General features: G+C 47.0%; 1 protein-coding gene across 19 annotated transcripts in view; it reads right to left on the minus strand.

Annotated features, from left to right (window-relative positions):
* Nucleotides 1-25,508, minus strand: part of pde4dip (phosphodiesterase 4D interacting protein) — an 888,328-nt gene that overhangs the window by 350,386 nt on the left and 512,434 nt on the right. For 16 of the 19 annotated variants that reach the window (XM_072511190.1, XM_072511205.1, XM_072511193.1 and 13 more), the window contains exons 1-3: nt 17,516-19,659; nt 7,245-7,382; nt 4,769-4,888 (exon numbers count right to left, since the gene is read on the minus strand). In XM_072511190.1, coding sequence (XP_072367291.1) covers nt 4,769-4,888; nt 7,245-7,382; nt 17,516-18,688 — 1,431 coding nt within the window. In that variant the 5' untranslated portion in view covers nt 18,689-19,659. Of the gene's footprint in view, nt 1-4,768; nt 4,889-7,244; nt 7,383-17,515; nt 19,660-25,508 lie in introns of those variants that run through there. The other 3 variants (XM_072511203.1, XM_072511204.1, XM_072511206.1) reach the window with 2 other exon arrangements.

Consider the following 25,508-nt stretch of genomic DNA (forward strand, 5'->3'; position numbering starts at 1 on the left):
GTGACAGTACGGGTAAATGGCCACCCGCTGGAGATGGAGTTGGATACTGGCGCAGCGGTCTCCGTGATCGCCCAGAGGACATTCGACCGCATCAAGCAGGGTATACAGACCCTTACATTAACTGACTCACAGGCCAGGTTGGCCACCTACACGGGGGAACCACTGGACATTGCAGGAACTACAATGACCCCTGTTGTCTATGGACGCCAGGAGGGGCGTTTCCCACTTATCGTAGTGCGTGGCCATGGGCCCAGCCTGTTGGGTCGGGACTGGTTGCGCCATTTGCGGTTGCAATGGCAGCACATCCTCCAAACCGTTTCTGGAGGGTTGACTGAGGTGCTAGGACGATGTCCAGAGGTATTCCAGCCTGGTTTGGGGAAAATAAAAGGGGCCGTAGCCCGTATCCAAGTTGAACCAGGAGCCACGCCGCGCTATTTCCGGGCGTGCCCAGTGCCTTACGCTTTGCTCGAGAAGGTAGAAGGGGAGCTCACTCGTTTGGAGAGTTTGGGTATTATCAGGCCCGTCCGTTTTGCTGACTGGGCAGCACCAATTGTACCAGTAATGAAGCCAGATGCCACAGTTCGCTTGTGTGGCGACTATAAACTTACAGTGAATACAGTTTCCCGACTCGACCGATACCCAATGCCTCGCATAGAGGATCTCTACGCGAAACTTGCAGGTGGACTCTCATTCTCAAAATTAGATATGAGTCACGCCTACCTGCAGTTGGAGCTGGACCCTGCCTCCCGACCATATGTAACAATTAACACACACCGGGGCCTGTATGAATATACACGGTTGCCCTTTGGAGTATCCTCTGCCTGCGCAATTTTTCAACGTGTTATGGAGGGCATTTTGAGAGTTTTACCACGTGTGGCTGTCTACCTAGGTTATCGGGTGGACCGCGAGGGTCTGCACCCCGTCGCAGAGAAGTTGCGTGCAATTCAACATGCCCCCACCCCGACTGACACTTCGCATCTTCGTTCTTTTCTCGGTCTCGTAAACTATTACGGGAAGTTCCTCCCCAATCTGGCAACTACGCTGGCCCCCTTGCACCTGCTGCTAAAGAAAAATCACACCTGGGTTTGGGGTCAGCCGCAAGAAACCGCTTTCCGGCGGGTAAAGCAAAAATTGTCGTCGTCTGGATTACTAACCCACTATGATCCGGGAAAGCCTTTGCTCGTCACATGTGATGCATCCCCGTATGGTATTGGGGCTGTCCTGTCCCACAAGATGGAGAACGGGGCCGAGCGACTGATAGCTTTCGCCTCCCGCACATTGACTGCAGAGGAGAAAAAATACGCGCAGATCGAGAAGGAGGGCCAGGCAGTGGTTTTCGCGGTGAAACACTTCCACCAGTATGTGTACGGCCGCCATTTCACTATCGTGACTGATCATAAGCCCCTGCTGGGACTCTTCAGAGAGGATAAGCCAATACCGCCCATTGCTTCTGCACGGATCCAGCGCTGGGCTTTGTTGCTTGCTGCATATGAGTATTCTCTGGAGCACAAACCAGGTAAGCAGATAGCAAATGCCGACGCACTGAGCCGATTGCCTTTATCGACCGGCCCCATGTCGACCCCCACGACCGGTGAGGTGGTTGCAACCCTAAATTTTATGGACACCTCGCCTGTCACGGCATCACAGATCCGTGAGTGGACCCAGACGGAGCCAGTCTTGTCAAAGGTTCAGCACATAGTCCTGTATGGTGGGCAGCATAGACAGCTCCCAGGCGAGTTGCGGGCATTTTCCTCCAAGCTGTCAGAGTTCAGCGTGGAAGACGGCATCCTCTTGTGGGGGACGCGTGTGATTGTCCCGGAAAAAGGCCAGGAGCTGATATTATCAGACTTGCACAATGGGCATCCGGGCGTGACCAAAATGAAAATGTTGGCCCGGAGTTATGTCTGGTGGCCAGGCCTCGACACCGACATTGAGAAGGTGGCCCAAAACTGCTCCATTTGCCAGGAGCATCAGAAGCTTCCGCCGGCCGCGTCCCTACATCACTGGGAATGGCCAGGGGACCTTGGGCACGCTTACATGCAGATTTCGCAGGCCCTTTTCAGGGATCCATGTTCCTTCTACTAATTGACGCCCAGTCCAAATGGCTGGAGGTGCATAAGATGCAGGGGACAACGTCCTGCGCAACAATTGAAAAGATGCGTTTATCATTTAGTACGCATGGCCTCCCCGAGGTGCTGGTCACGGATAATGGCACTCCATTCACGAGTGAGGAGTGTGCTAGGTTTACAAAGATGAACGGCATCCGCCATATCCGCACTGCCCCTTACCACCCGGCTTCAAATGGGTTGGCAGAGCGTGCAGTGCAGACATTCAAACGAGGCCTAAAGAAGCAGTCTTCCGGATCAATGGACACGAGACTGGCTCGCTTTTTGTTTACGTACAGGACCACCCCCCATGCAGTGACTGGGGTAGCCCCCGCAGAACTCCTAATGGGCCGGAGACTTCGCACCCGCCTTAGTGTGGTCTTCCCGGACACTGGCGCAAATGTACGCCGCACACAAGAACGGCAGGGACAGGGATTGTCTCGGCATCGTCCGATTCGGCAGTTTGCGCCCGGTGACCCAGTATTCGTGCGGAATTTTGCTGGTGGTGCCCAATGGGTTCCTGGTGTAATCTTTCGCCAAACGGGCCCTATATCTTACCAAGTGCAAGCCCAGGGTCGTCTCCAGCGAAAACATGTAGACCACATCCGGTCCAGAAGATCATCCCCTCAAAAGATTCCCCGCCCCCGGAGCTCATTTCAACAGCCGCAAAGACCAGAGACAAGGGAAGGTAGTCCTCAAAATCTTCCACTGGTGCCTCACTCGAAGCCTGCGCAGGTCGTTATGGGACCGAATGGAGATAGAGACGCTGACATGACGGAGGCAGCAGACTCTGACTCCGAGATGGAGACACAGGGTGCATCAGAGGGGGAATCCTCGGGTCCACAGGCCGTGGATGTACAACCGCGTCGTTCATCACGGAAGCGCCGGTCTCCGTCTCGTTACACGCCGCCTGATCCAGCGCCGCGTTCAAATGGCGTCCGGCCTGCGGCCAAACGAGTTTGACGCCTTCCTTCGCCAGGGTCTTCGGTGGATTCCTTGGACTTTGGGGGGGAGGGATGTTATAACCTGCCTACTTACGATTGGCTGGGGACTAATGACTATCCCACAATCCTATGGGAGTATGAACTTCCCCAATGAGGGGGGCGGAGAAACTCCTAGTATAAATAAGCTGGCCAGTTCAGGAACCAGCAGGAAGGAGAAGGTAGCAAGGGAAGTTACTGCTACTGTTATGTATATATTGTTATAGTAAATAAACGTTATTATTTTGTATCCGTAAAACTCGTGCTGGATTCTTCGTGGCCCTTACAAAACTTGCCCTGTGAATGCACAGTGCACACAATGAGTGCACTAATCCATTATGCCAAGAGTCACTTCTTTTTAACCAACGTTAATACTTTGAAGATGAATTATCCCGGGTTTTCCAGTGAATCTGCCTCTGCAAATGTCAAGAGTGTTAGAGTAGAGCCTTATTAGACACGAGCTTGGATAGACATTTCTCTTGAACACAATAGTTTGGCTATTTTGCGGTGCTCACTGCCAGTGAGGCTACACTGGCAGCAGGCTCTCTCTCAATTAATGCTGTTGTGTCAGCATTGAGCTGTGTGAAAGTGCTGCACAATTCCAATGGCTGTGAAGGTTAAGGGGAGAGCTAATGAAAGTATTCAAAATTCTGGGATTTTGAGCAAGAAACAAGCAAGTGGGTCAGTAATCAGAGGGGTTACAAATTTAAAATAATTGGCAAAAGACTGAGGAGGAACTTTCCACAAAGAGGGTTGTGGTGGTTTGGAATGCACAACTTGAAAGGGTGGTGAAAGCACGTCCCACAGGAACTTTCAAAAAGCAAATGTACGTGGATTTGAAGAGAATAAATTTGCAGGGTTATGGGAAAACAGTTGAGGTGTGGGACTCAATTGTACAGCTTTTTCAAAGAGCTAGCACAGGTATAAAGGATCGAACGGCCACCTTCTGTGCTGTAAGAATCTACAGGCAGAACTTTCTTGGTCCCAGGTGGTGAGTCTGAAGGCTGGGGAGTTGGGAAAATAGGGGGAACTGCGTCAGGACAGCACATCAATACATTCCGGCTGCCAAGAAAGTTTTCCAGAGATGGCCAAGGACGTGGATTAGTTGCTTCCTAAACCCAGGCAGGATGCCAGTCAGCATATTCAAGGCCCGATTAGGTACAAATCAAAGTTGCCAATTACATTTTCCCAGCTACACTGTTGTATACGGAGGCCACCAGCTTAATGGGAGTGACCTACCTGCAGCAGTCTGGGGGAATCATTAGAACCCGAGGCTCCATCCACCAAATGGGAGGGTGCTGGACTGAAAGGTTGCCCCAACCAGTCATCTGAAAGGTTTACCTTTCCCTCCATTCCAAGATCATGCCTGATGGCCCTCTTGAAATATTATTTCAAACTTATGCCCCCGAGGGCACATCCACTCTCAATGTCTTATCTGCCTGAGCCGAGCTCAGCAGTCCCAATGTGGTTGAGGCTTCAGAACTGCGAACCCTGTGATGGGGGGGGGGGGGACCTCCATTTGATCCAGGTTTGGGACCTCCATTTGATCCTGTTTTCCCAAAGACCGCAGAAAATTCGGCCTTATGCTTCTACACATCACAAATTAGATCTTTTGAGTCAACTCTACCCATGACATTTCCACTCGCGTGTCCACAAAGAATCACAGAATCAGAGAATTTTTACCTCCTTCTCCTTGTTTTCCAAAGCGTCTTTCAGTTCCAGCTGGGTTCGATCCTGCTTCTGTGCCGTGTAACGCATTGCCCTCAGTTCACTTTCCATTTCTCTTAGATTCTCCTGCAGCATCTGGGGGAATGAATTCGCACAAAGCATGGTGGAAGAAAATCGTAACTATCCAGGCTAGACGAGGATTTTGCTTTTGTTCCATGGATTGTTTGATGGTTAGCACTGCAGCCTCACAGCTCCGGGGTCCCGCGTTCAATTCCAGCCTCAAGTGACTGTGTGTGTGGGGAGTTTGTACTTTCTCCCCGTGTCTGTGTGGGTTTCCTCTGGGTGCTCCGGTTTCCTCCCACAGTCCAATGGTGTGCACGTTAGGATGACTGGCCATGCTAAATTGTTCCTTAGTGTCCAGGGATGTGCATGTTAGGTTAAGGGGTCGTTGGGATTGGGTGGGGTGGACGGGGGACTGGGCTTGTGTGGAGTACTCTTTCAGTCAATCGGTGCAGACATGATGGGCTGAAAGTCCTCGGTCTGCACCGTAGGGATTCTATGATCTATGGTTATCCAAAGATGTGCAGCTTAGGTGGATTGGCTTTGCTAAATTGCCACTAAGTGGGGTTACAGGGATAGGGTGGGGGATTGGGCCTAGGAAGGGTGCTCTCTACAGAAGCAGACTCGATGGGCTGAATGGCCCCCTTCTGCACTGTAGGGATTCAATGATTTTACTAACAACCCCAGGCTGATGAGACAAGGTACCAATGACTGACACTGACACACACACTGGCACACCTGTTCGCTAATTGCATCGTTTTGGGGAAATTACTGAAGCTCCACTATACTTCAACCTGGTATTAACAGCAAGGGTGCCCAACCTGTAGCACTAGGGTTATATGCATCTCTTGAGGCCTGACAACCTCACCCTTCAGCATAAGACACTTTGTGCTATATGCAGCATTTATCTACTGGCTCATCCTGTTAGAATTCTATGTGCCTAAAGATTTGAGAGGACAGTTCGTACTATTCCCTCTGAAGAAATCATATTCAATTGAAAACATAACTCGGTTTCTCTCTCCACAGATGCTCCCAGACCTGCTGAGTATCTCCAGCACTCTTTGTTTTTCTTTCAGATTTCCACCGTCCACAATATTTTCCTTTATTCTTGTACTATTCCTTCTAAACCCCAAATCAAGACAACAATATCTGCTATATTCAGCAACACGAGACAGATGCAAATGGTAAAATGGATTTAAACTTTGTTGATGGGCCCGGAGGTTCCATGGTACACGGAACTGTGTTGTACACCATGATTGCAAAAGCTTTATAGCCTCTGAGTTAGACCTCTAATTAACAACAACGCATGGACAGTTCTGTGCCCCAGTTCTGTTCCTGGGATTAAACTGTACAAACATACTTTAGGGTGAGAGCCGGAACTTAGTTGGTAGCACTCTCAACTATGAATCATAAGGTCCTGGGTTCAAATCACACTTGAGCACAAAAATCAAGGTGACACTCTAAGTGTGTTGGAGGTCTCGTCTTTCAGATGAGGCATTGAACAGAAGCTCCATCTGCTGCTCGGATTCATATGAAATATCCCATGACATTATTTTGAAGAAGAGCAGGGAGGTGTCATCCCTGGTGCCCTGGCCAATATTGATCCTTTATTGAACATCAAAATGATCATGATCACATTGTTGACTATGGGAGTTTGCTATGTGCAAACTAACCGCCCCATTTCTAACATTACAACAGTGGCGACAGTACAGGCTGTAGCCCTTTGGGATGTTTGGAGGTCCAGAAAAGCACTATTTAAATTTGAGTCTTTCTTTTTTCTTCTTTATGTTAGAACCAAATGGGAGAGGATTTCAACATTTTGGCTAGGTTTGAATTCATGATCCAAAGACATACAAAATATGTAGGAGAAATGTAGAATCCTCCTGAGATTTCCTGAAAATAAGTGTTTTGTATAGTTTGATGCAGAATAATCTAAGTTTATTGTTAAGCAACACCTATGGCATCAACAATTCAATGCATGTGACTGCAAATTCAGTCAGTTCATTAAATAGCACCACAGAGGCAGTGCATTGCAATTTTAAAAGCGGGACTATTGTGTGACAAACCAAATAGGCCAAATAAAGCTGACAGTTATTCATTATAATGTTTTCTCTGAGGTGAGTGAGATTCCACACAATGTTCTTGTAGGTAGCGTTTAAATAATTCAACCATTTCTGAGGAGTCTTCAGATGATGATTGGCGGGTGGGGGTGTGGGGCGAGGGAGAGGACAAACTACTATGGTTTATGTGTTGCCTCCTTGGTTCTGGCCTCATGTCTGTAGCAGCAGACTTTATTGAACTTCATTGAAGCCTACTTGTGACAATAAGCGATTTTCATTTCCTTTTCATTTCATTGCTTAAAAAAACAATTTAGATCTGCGTGCCATTTCCACACCAAACATCAATCACTCCTAGCAGTAAACCAACTCACCTTGTTGGCAGACTCGGTCTCCTGGATTCTGCCTTGCAACCCATGTACTTGGACCTGGGCTTTCTGCAGTTCAGTAACACACTGTCCAGCTGCTGACTCATACTGGTTCAACTGCTGCTGCTGCTCCTCAATCAGGGTCTGGGGAACAAATAGTCAAATATTAATTTAATTTGTCAAATATTTCAGCACAGTTTCGAAGCAGTGCAATCCTGTAGTTGCCCCATATCTGCCTTGAGCTCCATATATTCCATAGTGTTTTCTTTATCTCACATTTTGTCTGCCCAGAGCAAATCAGTGAAGGTATAAAGAATCTTATCTCGCAAATAAATAATTCACTGAATCACTTGTCTTGGTTCTGCAGTGTGGCATATTTGCATGGTAGTTGTTTTCCGCATGGGCTGTAGGGCATGGGACTAATTATTGCAAAGTATAACACAGTTCAGGAATTGAGAATTTTGAAGCATTTGAACACAGTGGAAAAATGTCTTTGCGCTTTCAGTGAGACTATTCAATGTTCAGTACTCTCTGGGTCTCATATACTCAGTAATTTACACATTAATACACTGAGATGTACTAATATTCAACAGGTGGGACATCAGAACTGAGTCAGTTCCTCATCTGAGGTGCATGTGTTTCCCCTCCTCTGCCCCATAGCATCCTTGAGTCACTAAAACCCAATCAGAAACAGGACTGTTATTTTCTCCCTACCCCAACATGGACACCAAGGCGAACTGCTGTTCTTGTTGAGATCAGTAGCACGGTAGCCTTGTGGATAGCACAATTGCTTCACAGCTCCAGGGTCCCAGGTTCGATTCCAGCTTGGGTCACTGTCTGTGCGGAGTCTGCACATCCTCCCCGTGTGTGCGTGGGTTTCCTCCGGGTGCTCCGGTTTCCTCCCACAGTCCAAAGATGTGCGGGTTAGGTGGATTGGCCATGATAAATTGCCCTTAGTGTCCAAAATTGCCCTTAGTGTTGGGTGGGGTTGCTGGGTTATGGGGATAGGGTGGCGGTGTTGACCTTGGGTAGGGTGCTCTTTCCAAGAGCCGGTGCAGACTCGATGGGCCGAATGGCCTCCTTCTGCACTGTAAATTCTATGATAAACTCAGGACAAACTAGGCTTCGACCATGGATTCTCCAAGTGTCACACCAGATATTGCACTTATCCACCGACACAGCAGGGTGTCCGAAGTTGATGCTAATTTATCAGCTTGCACAATATTAACAGGACACAGGAGTTGGCATTCAGTCTTTTGTGGCTTTATCATTCTCAGCTTGTGGTAGAATGATGTGGTAAACATCAACCACAGCTGACTGATGTCATAAATGCAAAATTATCACAATATTCTTAATTGAAAAACAAGATGACATCAGTGGTGCTGCCATGCGACTACACTTAACCAGAAGAGTAGGAAGTGGCAAAACAGGTATATCGAAATTTGCACACGCCAGCTATTGTCCTCCACCGCCACCAACCTTAGTCTTCTGTCCCCAAGGCATAAACTTATGTGCTATTTCCTATCCTGAGACAGAATTTTATTTTTAAAAAGACAAAATTGCCATCTCCAGTATAAAAAGCAAAATGCTTCATATCCTGAATATGTTTAAATTACTTTGTGCCTAATTGTTTATACTGTGCCTCCCTTACTCCATGGCAATTGGACATCTCTGCTCCATTAACACTTGATGTTTAAACTCTCCATTCTCTGATAGCTAGGAAGTAAACATTTTTTAAAGATCACAAGGTTGATTCAACTGGTGCCTATAATTACAGAACAGAATTACCCGAAGGCTGCCACCATTTGCCAACTCCAAAGTCAAACAATGTCAGGTTAGAACAGGGGAAATGTAAAATCACAACTTGATTTTAGAGGATTGTTTTGTTGCTGTTACAAATGTTAATAACAAGAATAAGACACAGAAATAGAGAAAATAAAACAATTTTTAACATCCGCTTCACATTTCTACTCAGTATTGCAGCGGACCTAGGCAGCAATAGTCAGGGCCTGGGAACCTGATAAATTATCGAACTAGATATCTGTGGTAGTCGCCCAGACAGGTCCCCTGTTGAAAGAAGGAGACTGATGGTACATAGCTGCTACTGGGCTTTGAGCATGACATGGGGGTGGTGGGAACATGCTACATGAGTAATTAGTAAAAACTGAAAGAGAAAGAGTGGCTCAGAAGAGTTAATGTTCTATGTGACTCCTAGAACTAAAACATACAAAATAACTTGTTTACCACTGGGGTGGCAGAGAGGTCTCAGCAGAGTTCAGGTTGTTTTTCTTTCTAAAATTTTCAGGTGCCTCATATTCCCTGCTGAAACCATGGACTATCCAACTTCTTGCCCTTCCTTCATCAAATACAGGAACCAGTTAACAGTGACCTGGCTTTATCATGTAACGGTGTTAGGAATGTAGGAGTAGGCAGCTTTACTAATAAGTTGCTGTGTAAGCTCTCTAAATGATATCAAACTTCATTAACACAAGCTCAAGCAAAGTAAGAATTTAATTAGTTAGTTTGGAGATTATCTCACAAAAATGAAATAAGGTCTACCAAACACTGGTGCAGTCAAACTGTTTTCTAAAAATTCCACAGCACAGATTTGCCTGGAAGTGCACCACCTTATATGTGCATATAGACTAAGTATATGTGTCATATAGACTAAGAAAATCCCAAGTTTGATCCTTGGTCTGCACAGATTATGGGATGTTACAATTGAATTTAATAACCACAGACTATTCACAGCAGAAGAAAATCCACTATAAAAAAGTGAAAAAAGAGACATGCTGCTGAAGCTTTTCGTCTTGCACTCATTGTGACAGACACAAGGATGCCAAATTTCAAAGTGAACAGCAATTTATAATGCATGGGAAAATGCCCGGTATGTCAGCCATACATCTTAACAACTGCTGATCAAATCAAACAGCAGGTCCCTTTGGCTGTTTGCAAGTACTGTTGCAGAGTACTGACTGCACTCAACCAAACCACACCGTAAAATTCAGAACATAATATTTATCATCAAACAAAACAATCTCAGCAGGTCTGACAGCATCTGTGGAGAGAGAACGGAGCTAACGTTTTCCCCGTGTCTGCGTGGGTTTCCTCCGGGTGCTCCAGTGTCCTCCCACAGTCCAAAGACGTGTAGGATTGACCATACTAAATTGCCCCTTAGTAACCAACGGGTAGGTGGGGTGCTCTTTCAGAGAGTTGATGTAGACTCGATGGGCTGAATAACCTTCTTCTGCACTGTAGGAATTCCATGATTCGAGTCTGGGTGACTCTTTGTCAAAGCTAGAGAGAACTGGGAATAGGATGAGATTTACTATAATGGAGGGGGAGCAGTGGGGTTGGATCGAGGGCCAGCGATAGTGGAGATTGACAAAGGTGTTGTGGACAAAAAGATAAAGGGAGTGCAAATGGTGGTGATAATGACTGACAAGGGTGCTGATAGTGGCACATTAAAAGATCAGAATGTGTTAATGACAGAGCAGGGGTAAGCAGTGTGCCAAAGGACAATTTGGACAGCAGTACAAAAGGTGTAGAAAAAAAAGGTGTATTCGCATATCAATTTTTTTGTATGGGTAGGACCTTGCTACCTGGGGTGATAAGTGTGGAGTACTCGGCAGTGGTTATTTCAGACCACGCGCTGCATCATGTGGACTTAAAGTTGGAGGGGGGTTCAGCGCAATGCGCAGGTTGGAGGTTGGATGTGAATTGGGATCTTGGGTTGTGTGTGAAGATTTTGGGGGCCAAAATGAAATGTGTTGAATGGAATGAGAATAGGATGGTCTCATCATCCACGGTGTGGGGGGCATTAAAGGTGGTGATTAGGGGAGAGATAATCTCGTACAGGTCATCGATGGATATGGAGAGTGGGTCAGAAGGTGGCTGAAATTCTGGGTGTGGATGGGAAGTATGCAAGTGACCCAGCGCCAGAGCTCTTGGCGCACAAGTTGCTGCTGCAAATGCAGTTTGACCTACTATCCGCAAGTTGAATGGTGCGACAGCTGCGCCACTTAAAGGGGATGGTATAGGAGTATGGGGAAAAGACTGGCTGACTGTTCATGCATCAGTTAAGGTGGCAAGAGACTGCCAGGGAGATTGTGCAGGAGTAGGAATCTGGAGTTGGTTGGTCTCTACCACAGAGAAAATTAATGAGGTATTTTGTTCCTTCTATGAGGGGCTTTACAGGTCAGAGCCGCCAGAGGATGAGCAGCGGGAGCCATTAGAGGCGCCGATGGGGTTGGAGGAGATCCGCAGAGATCTGGGTAAGATGCAGGCAGGGAAGGTGCTGGGGCCTGATGTGTTCCCCGTAAAATTTTAACAAGCAGTTCGTGGACCAGCTGGGGATGTTTAATGACTCGTTGGCACGGGGTCCTTCCGGAGACCTTGAGGCAAGCGTCCACCTCCCTCCTTCTGAAGAAGGACAAGGACCCCACAGAGTGTCGGTCGTACTCTGCTTAAAGTGGATGTGAGACGTTTAGCTAAAATCCTGGCACTGAAGTTGGAGCCCTGCCTCCCGGAGGTAGTGGGGGAAGAGCAGATGGGGTTTGTGAGGGGAAGAAAAGTTCATCTGTGAGATAGCTACTTTTTGCCAAAGTCATTTTTTTGTGAAATGGAGCGGCCCACAACGGGCTTCATATGGGCGGGGAGAACACCTCAGATTCAGAGAGAGGTCCTACAGGGGTAAAGGCAGGTGGGGAGATTGGTGCTGCTAAATTTGTTGTATTATTACTGAGTGGGCAATGTGGAGAAGGTGTATGGGTGGATTGGGGCTCAGGAGGTTACAGATTAAATGAAAAATGAAATGAAAATCGCTTATTGTCACAAGTAGGCTTCAAATGAAATTACTGTGAAAAGCCCCTAGTCGCCACATTCCGCCGCCTGTTCGGGGAGGCTGGTACGGGAATTGAACCGTGCTGCTGGCCTGCTTTAAAAGACAGCGATTTAGCCTAGTGTGCTAAACCAGCCCCATATGGAGTTGCGGTCATTTAGAGGGATGGATTTGGAGGCCCTGGTGATGGCATCTCTGCAGTTTTCAAGAGCGAAATATTCTGGGAATCCGGTAGAAGTCTCCGTAGTAGCCCACGTTAAAAATATGGTGGCAACTCAGTCAGCATTTTAAGCTGAGAGTGGTGTCAAGGTGGGCCTCAATCTGAAGAAACCACTTATTTGAGCCGGCGAAATTGGATGTTACATTCAGGGGGTGGAAGACATGGAGCTGGAGAGGGTGAGGGATTTGTTTCTGGAGGGTTGGTTTGCGAGTTGGGAGGAGTTGAAGGAGAAAATGGAGCTCGGGGGGGCCGGATAGGTGCAGATATTTTCAGGTACAGGACTTTTGTTTGGTGGGCAATTCTGACTTTCCAGGAGGCACCACCGTTGACCTTGCTGGAAAGGATACTCTCATGTGTGGGGTGGGAGTAGGGTAGCACATGTGGGAAAAATGGGCGGATTACGGGGGAAGAGCAGGGTTCTGTGGATGAGTTGAGGGTTAGGTGGGAGGAGGAGCTAGAAGCCATTTTGGAGGAGGTATGGAGTGAATCCCTTCAAAGGGTGAATGCTATGTTATCCTGCGCAAGGTTGAGCTTGATACAACTAAAGGTGGCGTTTAGGGCACGTCTCACCAGGGCCAGAATGAGTTGATATTTTGAGGGGGTTGAGGATAAGGGTGAGCGGTCCCAAGCTGGTGGGATTTTGGGGGTCCTTTTTGCACACCATATCGGCAATCCTGAAGCCGTGTCCGTTAGTCACTATGTTTGGGGTGTCAGACCAATCAGCGTTGAAGATGTGAGCATGGGCAGATGCTTTGGCATTCGCATCGCTGTTGGTCCGGTGATAAGATACTGTTCAGCTGGAGGCAGGCAATGCCATGCCACCCAGTGCCATAGTGTGGCTGGGTGATTTGAAGGAATTCTTCTACCTCGAGAAGGTCAAATTCATGGTGAGGGGGTTGATCGATGGGTTCTATCATAAATTCACTTTAAAGATCTGGCCATTGTTAGCTATTAGTGGGGGGGGCCCCGGGGGGTTGTTCTGGGTGGCGTTCCTGTTACTGTTGTTGCTTGTATTTTTTCTCATATAAGTATTGGTACTGTTGTGTTTTGTAAACTTTTTGATAGTTTGCTAATTTAAACGTGTTTGAGCATAAAACATTTTTTGCTAAAAGTTTCTTATATAATTAAACAAGTTTTACTTGATTTTTTTCCCTCCACACAGACAACGTTGATTGATATGGGCATGTGCTGGTCTGTAGCCAGTACCCATGGCATTCAGGGAGTTACTAATTACAAGCTGAGCACGCTGCGTAATAGATCATATGCTGTCCTTGTGTTGGGACATGGAACTCACTTAAAAAGTGACTAGTTTAGGTAATGGACAGATGATAGGGTTGTTATTCCAGGGAGAGGAGATCAAACAGGTTGAAGGGACTTTTTTGTCTGAACCCATCTGTAATTTTGTGTAACCCCAGAGGCAGTTGGGCAAAACCAAGTGAATGATCAGCTGACAATCAGCATGGCATTTGCAACATAACATATTGTTCCAGCTGTGATCTTCCATCCTTGTAATAAAAAAAATTGTCACATCTAGATTAGGATCCATTTTCTACACAATGTGGGAGTCTGTATGCACACTCAAAACACAACACTGAAATAACTGTCAGTGTGGAAAACTGTACAAATGCAGCTGTACAAAAGCCATAGGGAGGAATTTAATCTCTTCCCCACCTGCACTTCGGCAGAGGTGATTCCGAGGCAGGGGGCACCATTTCATCAGGTCGGGATTCTACCTTCTCCCACCAATTAAGTCTGGCAAGAAGGCTTGCAGCAGATGCCAACTGACAATTCCCAATTAAGGGCCTCATCCCATCACCACTGGTGTTCAACCAGCAACGGGTGGGGGGGTTGACTATGCTGGAACACCAATAAGCAAACCCTTGCGGGCTTTCAAGGTAGTCCCTCATTCAAAGGCATTTAGGGCTGGATTGAGGGACCCAGCATTGGGAATGAAGTGCCTGCAGAGAACCACTGTCCCTGCCCGTTTCTCTGACTCCCCTCCCAGGAAACACCCTTCCTCACTTACCCTTCTCCAGGGATTTAATGATGAACCTGGTGAAGGCTCAATTGCATTATCAGCATCGGCCACCAGCTCCAGTGGCACAGCTGGTGATGGGGAGCTTCTGACCTCTATAGCCGGCAATTCTCCAAGCATCGGGCCTCCACTATCCTCATTAAACTCGGTCTATGATTTTAAAATTTAGGTTTCTGGCTCTAAACCTACCCAAAAACCAATGCCATAAGCCCAAATCTAGCTTTGCTGTCACCATGGAGGTTAGAACCACCTTGTCAGGTACCTCCCAGTGCATCTAAAGCCACCAACAAGGTGTCATTTATTTATAATATAAATTTAGACTACCCAATTAATTTTTTCCAATTAAGGGGCAATTTAGCGTAGCCAGTCCACCTAGCCTGCACATCTTTGGGTTGTGGGGGCGAAACCCACGCAAACACGGGGAGAATTTGCAAACTCCACACAGACAGTGATCCAGAGCCGGGATCAAACCTGGGACCTCGGCGCCGTGAGGCAGCAGTGCTAACCACTGCACCACCGTGCTGCCCCTAAGGTGTCATTTATGCTGCAATGGTGTTGCCAGCACCTAACTGCCCCAGATGCAGTAGTGTTAATGTAAATGCAGTGCTCAATGTTACTGCCATGCAATACAACACCAATGATTTTAATAATTCCATGATCAAATGGTGGAACAACAGTGGAAAGAACAGGTATCCTCTGAAGGAGAAATAACACACGGGTAAATTCATCAGATTCTCAGCATGCTGAGCTTGAAGGGCAACATAATCTGCACTATATTGTAATAGTTTTATATCTGACCCATGCTCTAAGTACAGGTCCTAACTGGGAGAAGTGGACTAGTGAATTGACTCCACAATTTTCAAAGTAATCGGGCAGCACGGTGGCACAGTGGTTAGCACTACTGTCTCATGGTGCCGTGGTCCCAGGTTCGATCCCAGCTCTGGGTCACTGTCCGTGTGGAGTTTTCACATTCTCCCCGTGTTTTCGTGGGTTTCACCCCCACAATCCAAAGATGTGCAGCGTAGGTGGATTGGTCACGTTAAATTGCCCCTTAATTAAAAACAAAATGAATTGGGTACTCTAAATTTATTTATTTTTAAATTCATAGTAATCCTTGCCACCACTAATCCCTGCCAGAAATCATCATGTTTACTTCTATTTTCTTGGCTGAAGAGTATGAGTGCAGATAGTTAACTGTTTAATGTTCTCTGAAGTGAAGCATTGAAAAAACACTTGAGAATTGCTTAAAAAGAGACATGCTGTTAAAGCTTTTCATCTTGCACTCATCAGGACAGATACAAGAATGCCAAAATTTAAAGGCAGCAACGATTTATGCTGCATGAGAAAGGGATGATGATTGACTCGCAAGTCAACTCTGATTTGTACATTCTTAAAGGGGGGCAAGGGGCTCCATCTGAAGGCCAAGTTGACTCATGATTTTTTTCCCCCCCCTGCACTCTCCTCCCCCTAGTCCTGGCTTAATGTCAGCTAAGAGAGGAGATTTTCCATATGTCCTGCCAGTTGGGAATGATGTATGCACCAGTGCAATAATGGAAAGGAGAATTGCAAAGCAGAAAGCATTAAATTCAAAGGGACAGTATGGAAATTGGTGGCAGAGTGGGTTAAGTTCTGGCCTTATCTCAGATGCCTGGACTCAAACTCAGGCCAGTCCAATTGTGTGCAAGTGTTCTCTGGCATTGACTGTGGATGTTGTATGTGAAATGAGTTTGGGTAGTCTCAACTAATTTCTTATAGGAGCAAGATCCTACAGTGGAAAATTGGCACTAATTAACAATCTCACTCTAAGGGAATGATGTGGGAAATTGAAGAAGTTACACTTTTCTACTCGAAGTTCGAGCCAGGGCATACATTTTGGGTAGAACAGAGGAAAATCTACTTGCATTGGTTTTGATACATCGGACTCGGGATTATTTGATGCTGGCACTTAGATTTTGATTTTAACTGGCTCACCAGGTGAGGGGCTAGTTAAAAATGGGGCAGGGAGTGGGTAGGTTTCTTTATGCACTCTTTTGCTGCCTGATCTCACTGACTAACAGGTTGCAAGAACACCTACTCAACCAATGGCGTTCTCTTGAAATACGATTGGCTTCTGATTACATTGTTGGGACCTGGTCTGCTTTATTTTAAAAGCATAGTCCTGAGTAATGGAAGAGTCCCAACTTCCCTGTCAAGCTGGGAACAGCAGCTAAGATCAGGGGATGCCCAGCTAGTTGTCTTAAAAATTTTATTTGGTGCCTTGTGGGCCCTCTGATGAAGTCTTGGGCCTCCCCATCTACCTGGACTGCCATTCCTCTACCAAGCCCCAATGATTCTCTGACATGACCCAGGGACTGTCCACCTGGAACCCTCGTGCCAAGTTCGTACCACGTGATTTTAAAAGATAGACAGCTGCTTCCCACAGGTGTTTTGGTTGGGAAGTAGAAAAGTGATAAGCTGATGAGGCCCACCCATTCAAATTGGCTGAGGCTGCTGCTCCTCCCGGGCACATCGCTTGCTCTGTTGTGACCCCGCCCAGGGGTTAAAATCGAGTGGCTAGTGTCTACAGTGGAGAGTCTTCCATTCTCCAACACTTTGATGAGCAAATTTTTCAAAAAAATACACTAAACTACAATTAGTTCAAAAGGCAATTTACACCAAGTGACTACAATGGTAAAACTCTTGATGTAGAACACTCCATTTAGCCAGATGCCCACATTACTCGTGTACATGGCCTCTAACGTTCTTGGGTCTGTAACTGATGCGTGAAGCCCACAATTTTCAAGTCCAACCAAAAAAACAGTGAAGAGGTATGGCAGTATGGCAACAGATCAATGCATTAGGAATATTAAATGCATCACAAACGCTGCCATCTATTTATCTATGTTGATCAGTATATTTGAACCACTTACACACGGCACAAACATTTACTACAATACTGTGCATCTTGGCAATAATAAAGAAAAGCCCTCTGCTTCACATCTAAAGCTGTTAATCAAACACAAAACTATTTATGCTGCGAGTGATGTGTGTTGGTGGTGGATAGAAAAAGCATCTTAAAATGCTCAAATGGTGTGGAGAGATGTTATGGCAATGTCGATGGCTCTGTTTTTTTTGACTGCTAAATTTGGTTATAGGAATAAAAGTAATACAACAAACTAGACAGACAGTCACACTTCAAGTACCTGGGTGCAAATTGGAATATATTCATCAAACATGTCCTGGAGGAGATCATCAAGTTCTGTCATATCATCAAAGTGAAGGTGCATCCTGGGAGGTTCTATGTATCTGCCAGCTAATTCGTGGCCATTGTTCTGTAGCTGTGACCTGGAAATTCCATCACCCAAACTGCTACTTGACTGAGAGCCCAAAGGAGAGGGCCTGACTGGAATTGGCAATTTGCTGCCTTTTGGGCTCAGAACAGGCCTGTATTCAACATTCTTCATTAAACTAAGTACGAAGTCCAGTTTTTGGCTGTGCAACAAAGGGTGGTTTGCTTGGCCATCAGAAAAGTCCGATTTGGGACTCTTGTCATTTTTGGCAGCTTTTTCTACTTGTGCCACTTCTCTGATGGGTGAAGGGAACTCCACTGCAGCACCAAGAGATTCGACAGAAGAGGCTGGAGACATTCTATCCAGAGAATCAGCATAGACAGAAGTCCTAGACTCACACTGGGCAATGGACACGGTCTCATGTATGACAGGCCTTGAGAGTCCTTCCTCAGCAGTTACGCTGCCCACCACACTGCTTCCACACCTGATGGATGGATCACCAGAAACAGTCTTTGCTAACTTTCGCGGTACTCTGCACACCGCTTCATAGTCGGCATCATTCACACGCAAGGCTGAACAGCTGCGACACTTCCGGGATTTGTAGCTTGAGGTTTCTGAAGTCTGGCAGCTGTGAGTTTCCATGCCCTCTTCCCCCTGTTCTGTCCATGATTCAAATCCAGAATAGACAAAGTCATCCTGCAGCAGTGCATGGTACCGGGAATCAGGTAGGTTGGAGCCGTCCGCCACAACGTCCTCCCCCTTGCTGTCAGTGCTTGGCTCCTCATTATTTTTACGGTACAGACTACCTATGCAGTGCTTGATACGATCCTTCTCTACAAGCAGCTTCTGTAAACGCTCAATAGACAGTGCTTCAATCCTTGCAATAACTGTGTCGAACCTGTAGATACGGTCTAACATGAAAGCACATTTGCTACAAGCAAACTCTGCTTTCCCATCTCGGGATACCTCTTTGCCCAGTATGTGGGATAGGATCACCTGTAGGTTCAGTTTGGAAGCTGTGTGAAAGATCCATCTTCGTTGGTTACCATACAACTCCCGGGCACAGATTCTACAAACTTCCTTCATTCTCCAGCATGGAATTGACTGCACTAAAAATGATAAAATGCACAAGATCAACCAGCAATGTCAAAATGGAAATAGAAATGTCACAGCCCTGGTCAATCCAATATGGGTGTCTTGGCCTTTCACCTTGACTTCTCAATACTAATTAAAAGGTCAATGGTTTATGTCAACAATAAGTAACATCGCAGCACCTAAGATTCAAATAGCCAGGCCAACAGGAAGTCAACCTATAATCAGTGGTTGTAATCAAAACACTGAATTAGTTCCCTTCCCGTATGCCTGGGTTCCGCTTTGATGTTGAGCTGTCAGTCATTCGTTAATTTCGGTCAATGATTATCTGTCGCCAATTCAGATAAATGATGCTTCAGGCGCTATCAATTCAGGGCGTAGCACGGCGGCGCCACCTCACACCTCCATGCAAAATTGGCGGTTTTAAAAATCATCTTCTATAAACATAAATACTCTGCAATAAATTATCAATTGAAATCGGTTACATCATATCGTTCACTGATCCGGGTTTCCTTTGTGTCCAGTTTAAACGCATTAATTGCAATTACAGGTGAATCAAAATGCGGGCGGTGGTTCGTACGTTTTCCAGAAACTGTATTTCGCCTACATCCCCTATAGAATTTACATTCAGAGATTATGTCGATGGGCAGAGCCAGCAGCGGCAATGTAATTACAACAATCCCCGGGGCCGCCGAATGTTTTTGTCCCCTTCACGTTTCTGGAATATCTTCTTGCCGAAGGGAACGCTGCATACGGTTCCGAGAATAACTCATTTACTCCAGAGGAAGAGCCATATCACACCGTCGCCATCCTCTGGTCTGCAGCGGGGGAAGGGAGGGCAGTTTAATGTCAGACTGGGAGGTGCCGCCCACCGAGTATCAAACAAAGCCGCGGCTGACGAGTAACGGGACAGGCTGAAGGAGGCTGTCCAGAAAGCGGATTAAATCACGTCCAGTTATGTGGGTTTTCCCGGATACAATGTCAGCGGGACTGGAAACCGCTGTTTGCAACTAGCTAACCCGGCAGTGATGTGGCAACACTGTAGCTGGAAGTGACAGTGTCCCAGGGATCTGGGACAAACCACCCGCCTCTTGGGGAGGAGCCGCTACCCTCTGCGCCTCTTCAACTCACTGCAGACTCACATTCCTCGCTGCCATTTACAACAAAATAACCCACATCGCGTTAAATCCACTGAGGGAGGTAATGTGCAGGAATAAGAACTCCGAAGCCGTCTGAAAGGAAGCCACCTATCTTCACTCGCACCCGTCTGGATTGTAGCACGGTACTTCCCCCCGGCAGCGCGACTAACCATGAAACATGTCTTTCGGCAGCTCGGTTTGCCACAGCAGTGTGTCTGTCTGTCGTCTGCCTGCCTGACGGTGCAGGGGGCTGCGGTACACCGGCACCGAGCCCTACTCCGGCAGGAGAACGCTCCACTAAATAAATACTCCCTACAGAAACACGTTCACAATATTGTACCAGAAAAAGACTGCGTTTTTCTGCCTGATTGGCATTGCAAACACGTCTCGTCTGTTTGCCTTAATGGTGGGCGTTGTGCGAGGTTGGCGCGGCGCATGGTCGGAAAATCCCCATCGATTGAGGTTTGCCGGACCCAAAAGTACAACGAATCTATTGTTTTGCACCCTTAAAACGCCAGATTACAATGAAAGGCCTAGTGTCTCAGGCCTGTTACAGCGAAGTTCAAATACGAACAGGACAACGTCAAGATAGGATCTACTAACACATTAAAAAGTCACACAATTTTTAAGAAGTTACAAAAGCTGTTAATTTTCAAAAAAATCATTTATGTGCTGTGGGTGTCGCTGATTAGGCCAGCAATTTATTGCCCACCCCTGGTCGCCCTTCAGAAGGTGGTGGTGAGTTGCCTGCTTGAACCGCTGCAGTCCTTGAGATGTAGGTACACCCACTGTGCTGTTAGGGAGGGAGTTACAGGATGTTGCCCCAGCGATCGTGAAGGAGTGGTGATATATTTCCAAGTCAGGGTGGTGAGTGACTTAGAGGGGAACCTCCAGGTGGTGGGGTTCTCGGTTATCTGTACTTGTCCTTCTAGATGGTCGTGGGGTAGAAGGTGCTTTCTAAGGAACCTTGGTGAGTTACTGCAGTGCATCTTGTAGATGGTGCACACGGCTGCCACTGTTCGTCGGTGGTGGAGAGTTTGAATGTTTGTGGAAGGGGGAGCAATCAACTGGGTTGTTTTGTCCTGGATGGTGTTGAGCTTCTTGGGTGTTGTTGGAGCTGCACTCATCCAGGCAAGTGGAGAGTATTCCATTACACTCCTTACTTGTGCCTTGTAGATAGTGGACAGGCTTTGATGGGTCATGAGGGGAGTATAAAAGTGATCCCCTACAGTGCAGACTTTGTTTGCACTGAGTGCTGAATTTGGTGCATTTTGAGTGCTTATAGCAAGAGTTTGGTGACCGAGGGAGTTAGGTGAGGAGGGAGTAAGGTGCTCCTTTCATTTTGTTTCCGACATTTCCGCAAAGAGTGAGAAGAGAGCCAGGAGTTTACAGAAAGTATAGTTAACTGGGAGCACAGTCGGAGGGCGGAGATCTAGTTAGTCCACAGGGCAGCTATATTCTGTCAGGTAAGAGGGGATGGAGGCTAGGCCAGTTGCATGCTCCTCCTGTAGGATGTGGGTGGTGAGGGATACCACCAGTGTCCCCGCTGACTATACCTGCGGGAAGTGCACCCAACTTCAGCTCCTCAAAGACCGTGTTAGGGAACTGGAGCAGAAGATGGATGAACTTCGGATCATCTGGGAGGCAGAGGGGGTGATTGAGAAGAGTTACAGGGAGGTAACCACACCCAAGGTACAGGACAAGAATAGCTGGGTTACAGTCAGGGGGAAAAAAACAAACAGGCAGACAGTGCAGGGATCCCTCGTGGCCGTTCCCCTTCAAAACAAGTATACCGTTTTGGATGCTGTTGGGGGGGGATGACCTACCGGGGGAAGGCCCTAGCGGCCAGGTCTCTAGCACTGAGTCTGGCTCTGGGGCTCAGAAGGGAAGGGGGGAGAATAGAAAAGCAATAGTTGTAGGAGATTCAATGGTTAGGGGAATAGATAGGAGATTCTGTGGTCGCGAGCGAGACTCCCGGAAGGTATGTTGCCTCCCGGGTGCCAGGGTCAGGGATGTCTCGGATCGTGTCTTCAGGATCCTTAAGGGGGAGGGGGAGCAGCCAGAAGTCGTGGTGCACATTGGTACCAACGACATAGGTAGGAAAAGGGGTGTGGAGGTAATAAACAAGTTTAGGGAGTTAGGCTGGAAGTTAAAAGCCAGGACAGACAGAGTTGTCGTCTCTGGTTTGTTGCCGGTGCCACGTGATAGCGAGGCTAGGAATAGGGAGAGAGTGCAGTTGAACACGTGGCTGCAGGAATGGTGTAGGAGGGAGGGCTTCAGGTATTTGGACAATTGGAGCGCATTCTGGGGAAGGTGGGACCTGTACAAGCAGGACGGGTTGCATCTGAACCAGAGGGGCACCAATATCCTGGGAGGGAGGTTTTCTAGTACTCTTCGGGAGGGTTTAAACTAATTTGGCAGGGGAATGGGAACCGGATTTGTAGTCCAGCAACTAAGGTAGCCGATATTCAGGACGCCAAAGCGTGTAATGAGGCAGTGGGGAAGGGAACACTGACAAAGGAGAGTACTTGCAGGCACGGAGATGGGTTGAAGTGTGTATACTTCAACGCAAGAAGCATCAGGAATAAGGTGGGTGAACTTAAGGCATGGATCGGTACTTGGGACTACGATGTGGTGGCCATCACGGAAACATGGATAGAAGAGGGGCAGAAATGGTTGTTGGAGGTCCCTGGTTATAGATGTTTCAATAAGATTAGGGAGGGTGGTAAAAGAGGTGGGGGGGGGGGTGGCATTGTTAATTAGAGATAGTATAACAGCTGCAGAAAGGCAGTTCGAGGAGTATCACCCTAATGAGGTAGTATGGGTTGAAATAGGAAAGGAGCAGTCACCTTGTTAGGAGTTTTCTATAGGCCCCCCAATAGTAGCAGAGATGTGGAGGAACAGATTGGGAAACAGATTTTGGAAAGGTGCAGAAGTCACAGGGTAGTAGTCATGGGTGACTTCAACTTCCCAAACATTGAGTGGAAACTCTTTAGATCAAATAGTTTGACTGGGGTGGTGTTTGTGCAGTGTGTCCAGGAAGCTTTTCTAACACAGTATGTAGATTGTCCGACCAGAGGAGGGGCAATATTGGATTTAGTCCTTGGTAATGAACCAGGGCAAGTGATAGATTTGTTAGTGGGGGAGCATTTTGGAGATAGTGACCACAATTCTGTGACTTTCACTTTAGTAATGGAGAAGGATAGGTGCGTGCAACAGGGCAAGGTTTACAATTGGGGGAAGGGTAAATACGATGTTGTCAGACAAGAATTGAAGTGCATAAGTTGGGAACATATGCTGTCAGAGAAGGACACAAGTGAAATGTGGAACTTGTTCAAGGAACAGGTACTACGTGTCCTTGATATGTATGTCCCTGTCAGGCAGGGAAGAGATGGTCGAGTGAGGGAACCATGGTTGACAAGAGAGGTTGAATGTCTTGTTAAGAGGAAAAAGGAGACTTATGTAAGGCTGAGGAAACAAGGTTCAGACGGGGCATTGGAGGGATACAAGATAGCCAGGAGGGAACTGAAGAAAGGGATTAGGAGAGCTAAGAGAGGGCATGAACAATCTTTGGCGGGTAGGATCAAGGAAAACCCCAAGGCCTTTTACACATATGTGAGAAATATGAGAATAACTAGAGCGAGGGTAGGTCCGATCAAGGACAGTAGCGGGAGATTGTGTATTGAGTCTGAAGAGATAGGAGAGGTCTTGAACGAGTACTTTTCTTCTGTATTTACAAATGAGAGGGGCGATATTGTTGGAGAGGACAGTGTGAAACAGACTGGTAAGCTCGAGGAAATACTTGTTAGGAAGGAAGATGTGTTGGGCATTTTGAAAAACTTGAGGATAGACAAGTCCCCCGGGCCTGACGGGATATATCCAAGGATTCTATGGGAAGCAAGAGATGAAATTGCAGAGCCGTTGGCAATGATCTTTTCGTCCTCACTGTCAACAGGGGTGGTACCAGGGGATTGGAGAGTGGCGAATGTCGTGCCCCTGTTCAAAAAAGGGACTAGGGATAACCCTGGGAATTACAGGCCAGTTAGTCTTACTTCGGTGGTAGGCAAAGTAATGGAAAGGTTACTTAAGGATAGGATTTCTGAGCATCTGGAAAGACACTGCTTGATTAGGGATAGTCAGCACGGATTTGTGAGGGGTAGGTCTTGCCTTACAAATCTTATTGAATTCTTTGAGGAGGTGACCTAGCATGTGGATGAAGGTAAAGCAGTGGATGTAGTGTACATGGATTTTAGTAAGGCATTTGATAAGGTTCCCCATGGTAGGCTTCTGCAGAAAGTAAGGAGGCATGGGATAGTGGGAAATTTGGCCAGTTGGATAACGAACTGGCTAACCGATAGAAGTCAGAGAGTGGTGGTGGATGGCAAATATTCAGCCTGGATCCCAGTTACCAGTGGCGTACCGCAGGGATCAGTTCTGGGTCCTCTGCTGTTTGTGATTTTCATTAATGACTTGGATGAGGGAGTTGAAGGGTGGGTCAGTAAATTTGCAGACGATACGAAGATTGGTGGAGTTGTGGATAGTAAGGAGGGCTGTTGTCGGCTGCAAAGAGACATAGATAGGATGCAGAGCTGGACTGAGAAGTGGCAGATGGAGTTTAACCCTGAAAAGTGTGAGGTTGTCCATTTTGGAAGGACAAATATGAATGCGGAATACAGGGTTAACGGTAGAGTTCTTGGCAATGTGGAGGAGCAGAGAGATCTTGGGGTCTATGTTCATACATCTTTGAAAGTTGCCACTCAATTGGATAGAGCTGTGAAGAAGGCCTATGGTGTGCTCGCATTCATTAACAGAGGGATTGAATTTAAGAGACGTGAGGTGATGATGCAGCTGTACAAAACTTTGGTAAGGCCACATTTGGAGTACTGTGTACAGTTCTGGTCACCTCATTTTAGGAAGGATGTGGAAGCTTTGGAAAAGGTGCAAAGAAGATTTACCAGGATGTTACCTGGAATGGAGAGTAGGTCTTACGAGGAAAGGTTGAGGGTGCTAGGCCTTTTCTCATTAGAACGGAGAAGGATGAGAGGCGACTTGATAGAGGTTTATAAGATGATCAGGGGAATAGATAGAGTAGACAGTCAGAGACTTTTTCCCTGGGTGGCACAAACCATTACAAGGGGACATAAATTTAAGGTGAAAGGTGGAAGATATAGGAGGGATATCAGAGGTAGGTTCTTTACCCAGAGAGTAGTGGGGGCATGGAATGCACTGCCTGTGGAAGTAGTTGAGTCGGAAACATTAGGGACCTTCAAGCAGCTATTGGATAGGTACATGGATTACGGTAAAATGATATAGTGTAAATTTATTTGTTCTTAAGGGCTGCACGGTAGCATTGTGGATAGCACAATTGCTTCACAGCTCCAGGGTCCCAGGTTCGATTCCGGCTTGGGTCACTGTCTGTGCGGAGTCTGCACGTCCTCCCCGAGTCTGCTTGGGTTTCCTCCGGGTGCTCCGGTTTCCTCCCACAGTCCAAAGATGTGCAGGGTAGGTGGATTGGCCATGATAAATTGCCCTTAGTGTCCAAAATTGCCCTTGGTGTTGGGTGAAGGTGTTGAGTTTGGGTAGGGTGCTCTTTCCAAGAGCTGGTGCAGACTCAGGGGAACGAATGGCCTCCTTCTGCACTGTAAATTCAATGATAATCTATGATTAATCTAGGA

Source organism: Scyliorhinus torazame, chromosome 7 (genome assembly GCF_047496885.1).
Source record: "Scyliorhinus torazame isolate Kashiwa2021f chromosome 7, sScyTor2.1, whole genome shotgun sequence".
Classification (NCBI taxonomy): domain Eukaryota; kingdom Metazoa; phylum Chordata; class Chondrichthyes; order Carcharhiniformes; family Scyliorhinidae; genus Scyliorhinus; species Scyliorhinus torazame.